Raw genomic sequence first — 4,611 nt, 5'->3', positions numbered from 1 at the left:
GATCCATAAAAAGTATTCATTTTATCTAATCAAACCTAAAGACATGACTATTTTTGTCAAAACAAGTTTAAAAGGAAATAGAAAAAATGATTGCATTTGTTTTCTTAGTATTTTTGTTACCTTCCTGTAAAAGTGATACAGATGTATCAAAGGATTCGCTAATTGAGAGACAGACTGCAATCATTAATGAGCTATTAGGAGAGATGAAAGCCCAACAATTAAAGGATCGCAAAGACATTGTGAGAAATCGAGAAGACATCGAAAAGGAAATTCTCGAACTGAAAAAGGAAAACGAAAACCTGAAAGCTATGGTTGTTGGTAAAAACAATGACCAGCATTTGAAGGATGCAGAACGTGTAAAAGATGACAATACATCAGTAATAGGTGTTTTACACACTACCAGCAATCGAGTCAACAAAACCTGACTTCTTGGTAATCCGTAGTTCTAATTAGGTTCTGTTCGCGCCTGAGTACTCAAAACAAGAGATGTAGATAACATGCATGTTATCTATGTCTCTGAGAAAACAAATGAACGGTCATGAAGTCTTAAACAATTTTGCTGTGACTAAAACAAATCATTCAAAATAAAACCGGATCATGTAAGCATGCATTATGAAATGCGATTGGTGTATTTGCCGTATTGGTTTGTGGTTGTAGTTGAAAATGCTCTCGCTTTTATATAAGGATTAAGTCATCGACAAGCCCTTTTACCTGATGTTTTTATTACCTGTAAATATGGAAACGTATTTGCGGTATGAAGTACATATTTTGTCCCGGATTATTGATTGCGACAATATCCCAAATGATACTTACAAGGGTTGTCTCAAAAGTCTGACAAACCTTAAACACGGTTCAGTTTTTACGCTAGTACATAATAATTTACATATATAGCCTGTAAATTTACCATTTTACATAATATCAAATCATTTACAAAACTCTACTCTTGTAACATAAAGATTCTTAAAGTTAATAACATAGGTGTGAGTTCAAGGCGCATGTAAAATACATGTTATCTACATTTTGTTATGGATAGGCTTTAATAAGAAACGTATATTTTAATAAATTAATGATATGTTTGTACAACATCATGTTGACTTCTTCTGTTAATATGATTATGCCATATCCCGAGCATTTGTTTACATATAGCATGAAGGGAAACCAGTTTTTGCACCACAGAATGCGAAAATAAGAAGAAAAAGAATAGAAAAACCGATCTTCGTCTCTTATTTATGGTGGCTGATTTGGTACATTGCGCGTTGCGTTACATCGTTACCGTCTTTTCGTCTTGTCGCTAGCGACAACAGGACAAAGATCCAAACGGCAAGCTGTCGTCTTGCAGTCCTGTTTCTAGCGAAGCACGCAAACGGCGAGTTGTCGCCTTGTCGATTTGGCTTATAAGCCAATCCTTCGATTTGTACCGAGCGACAATGTGACATCGCAACAACACGTCGCACGACAACGCGCCGTTTGGCGTACATCGTTAGCGACAGGAAGACAAATCGAAAGTCTGACGATGCGCCGTTTGGCACCAACACGACGCACAAAAGCGTTCCAAATCAGCCACCATACTTAGCTTAACTTTGTTAACTTTTTTTTTTTTTAAACTTTTTTAGTTTTAAATGTTGTCTAGGCATGTAGACTTATACTTTTAATTGTAAATATGTATATTACATAGTCTTAATATTTATATATTATATTATATATATTATCTGGCATATTTATATGCCAGATATTGTTTTAAAAATGTAAATCAATAGGTCGAACAAAATTGGGAAGGAAGGCTACTGTTACCCTTAATGTTAAAAAGACTCCATATTGTAAATATCCTTACTCCCCCGCCCTGTGTTTATTTTTACTTCTTCTTTTTGTCCTGTATATAAAGCATAAAAGTGTATGTGTCCCCCCATATGGAGCATAAGCTATACGCATACACTCAAGAATGAAGTGGCCTTATATTTGTTAAAAAAGGTCACTTCATCACATTATGGGTAACAAAGATATTTCTTATAGCCATATTTTGGGAAATTTCTAATCTAGATTAGACCATTGATTTAAAATAATTGTTATTTTACAAGTTGTGTGTGTGTGTGTGTGTGTGTGTGTGTGTGTGTGTGTGTGTGTGTGTGTTTGGTTTGTTTACCCTCGCCACCGGAATGAACCATATGGGCGAGCACATACTTTTAATGACTAGCCACATTGAATTGGGGAAATGCGTTCCTGACATTGCTTTAAAAAGACTTTCTTTCTCTCATTTTAATCATAGTATATTATAATAGTTGACCTGTTATAAGAGACGGTGCTTTTTATAAACGTCTCGGCCCTTTTAACCTTAAGTAATTTAAATATGCTGTTCATTTCTTAAATACACGTCATTTTAACTTAGTATGGGAGCAATCCCATCTTATTCCTATCATGGGTTACGTACTTTTATACGAACTTGTGGTAGGAATTATGGCACACACGTAAACACATGTACCGATAAAACTATAGATAAATTAAATTAGTTCCCATATAAATAAAGCAAGTTTTAAATGAAGTATGTGCTCGCCCATATGGTTCATTCCGGTGGCGAGGGTAAACAAACCAAACACACACACACACACACACCATACTTATTTCTCACAGCTGAAGCAGTTGAAACAAAACCGGAATTTCGATTCTAGTGAGGAATTAATGTCTGCTACCCCAATTAACAGATACCAGTAACCACATGATTTATGTTTGTTATTGACTATTCATGGTTAATGGATTAATAGCCGCAGAGAGTACTTTGAGAAAGGGGCATAATGTAGGTTTAACGCTGTCTTTGACGTGAGCCATGATATTCAAAGTTGCTTTGCTATTTATTTTATCATTTTTGTCCATATGTTTCATGTAAATTTGTGACAACGTTTCAATTGTATGAGTTTAACATAATATCTTATTCGTTCCTATCTAATTTAGATTTTAAACAATCTTGACAAACAGCAATTTTATTGTGGCAAATTGTATAGACTGTGTATTAATTACTACATTATCACTAGCAAATTTATGTAAGCTCTATTCAATACAGCTTTGCAGAGAAATTGTCTTTCTTGTCAATGAACATGTCTGATTTCTTATTAATAAATATTTCTAATTTCTACGTTATCAGCTTTCACACAAGCGCCATTTCCAACTCAGAATCCAAGAAAACCTGCTTTCTCCGCTAAACTGTCTGCATATGACCACCAACTTACCGATTCCGAAACGATAAAATTCGACGTCGTGATGACAAATATTGGAGGTCACTATTCCAGCGCAACAGGTCAATTCATAGCCCCTACAGACGGAACCTACTTCTTTTTAGCTACTACTTTTTCATGTTACAACCAATATATGAAGACATTCCTCTATCGTAACGGTGAGTACCTGCTGTCAATGCAGGCTGATGGTGATGACGGACACGAAACTGGGTCAATTGGCATTGTTCTAGAGCTCAGTCAAGGAGACTACGTGTATATCATCCATAATGGAGATAACGGCAATTGCATCTATGGAGAATTTTCCAACTTTTCAGGATTTCAAATTTAGAATGAATTTAAAGAATTGTAATTATATGAAGCATTAAAAAGATAGAATTTATGTGTTTTCAAAATTCTGTGCTTTAACGTTATTACTGTCTCTTAGACGCTGTACCCTGGAACGCATTTTATGCTTGTAGCAATATGTTTTACAAAATATACCAATAATGGCAAAAGTCCATTCACTTTAAACTAAATTTTCTTGGAACTGGTTAAAAATTACCTATTTTTCACTATGCCAACTTTGGTGAATATTCGGAAAAAAACGGAAAAGAGATGACCCCTCTGTGGCAATGAAAACAAAATTATATCAAAGTTTGCAGACTTGGTTTGTTCAAGTCTATTCATAAAAGATAATGTTAAAGTGAAGCATCTCTCACCTCCCTAGCACCGGCACAGGCGGTATTCAATCTTAAACACGAAAAAAGTGATAACTTTAAAAAAAAAACATTTTTCAAACTAAAACAAGTGTTTTGGACCTAAATAGGACATTTGGTCAATATTTGAGGCCTCAAAAGGGGTGAAAAGGCGTGCAAACAGATCTATGTGAGGTAAAGGGTTAATTTATATACTATGAACGTTCATATAATATTTTGTTCCAGAACGTCTTATTATCCGCTATATTGATATATGTTATATCGAAACATGTATCTCACACTAGCCAGCAATATCCATTGTATATAATTTTTTGATTCTACTCAGCCATTAAGTTTTCCAAAACAAATGAAATTTGCCTCCTCAAAATCTTCAAATTGTGGAATTGAAAATGTTTTACAAATGCTTAAAAGTGACGAGCCCATTCCGACATCATTTGATAAAAAATACATTTCGTATGTAAAAAAACATAATTATTATTTAATTACGTAATGAATAAGTACCACATTTTGACGCAATTGATAAATGCCATCAACGATTAAACTTGAGGGATGTCGCACGTATTCATTATCCCTCATGTACAGACTCAATCATACCGAGTCTGCAATTCTCTTGTTATTTTGTTGTGATAAATGCTCTTTGTTGCAAGGTTTTTATTTTAAAAGATACACTGCAATACATTTTGTGCGTAGAA

General features: G+C 34.4%; 1 protein-coding gene across 1 annotated transcript; it reads left to right on the top strand.

Moving 5' to 3' along the window:
- Positions 1–203: 203 nt before the first annotated feature.
- On the top strand, positions 204–3,552 carry LOC132758974 (cerebellin-1-like). Its single transcript, XM_060750690.1, has 2 exons — positions 204–384; positions 3,134–3,552. Exons 1-2 carry the CDS (start codon positions 204–206, stop codon positions 3,550–3,552), a joined length of 600 nt encoding a protein of 199 aa, XP_060606673.1.
- Positions 3,553–4,611: the final 1,059 nt, after the last annotated feature.

This window comes from Ruditapes philippinarum, unplaced genomic scaffold (assembly GCF_026571515.1).
Source record: "Ruditapes philippinarum isolate M1 unplaced genomic scaffold, ASM2657151v2 ctg486_1_1_1_1, whole genome shotgun sequence".
NCBI classification, from domain to species: Eukaryota; Metazoa; Mollusca; class Bivalvia; order Venerida; family Veneridae; genus Ruditapes; species Ruditapes philippinarum.
This window is presented reverse-complemented; position numbering and strand designations above follow the sequence as displayed.

Bases quoted from the DNA above. Each gene is read 5' to 3' on its own strand.
- LOC132758974 (XM_060750690.1), top strand. From the start codon at position 204: ATGAAAGCCCAACAATTAAAGGATCGCAAAGACATTGTGAGAAATCGA. The intron at 385-3,133 runs GTGTTTTACACA...CTACGTTATCAG, and splicing joins TGACAATACATCAGTAATAG to CTTTCACACAAGCGCCATTT.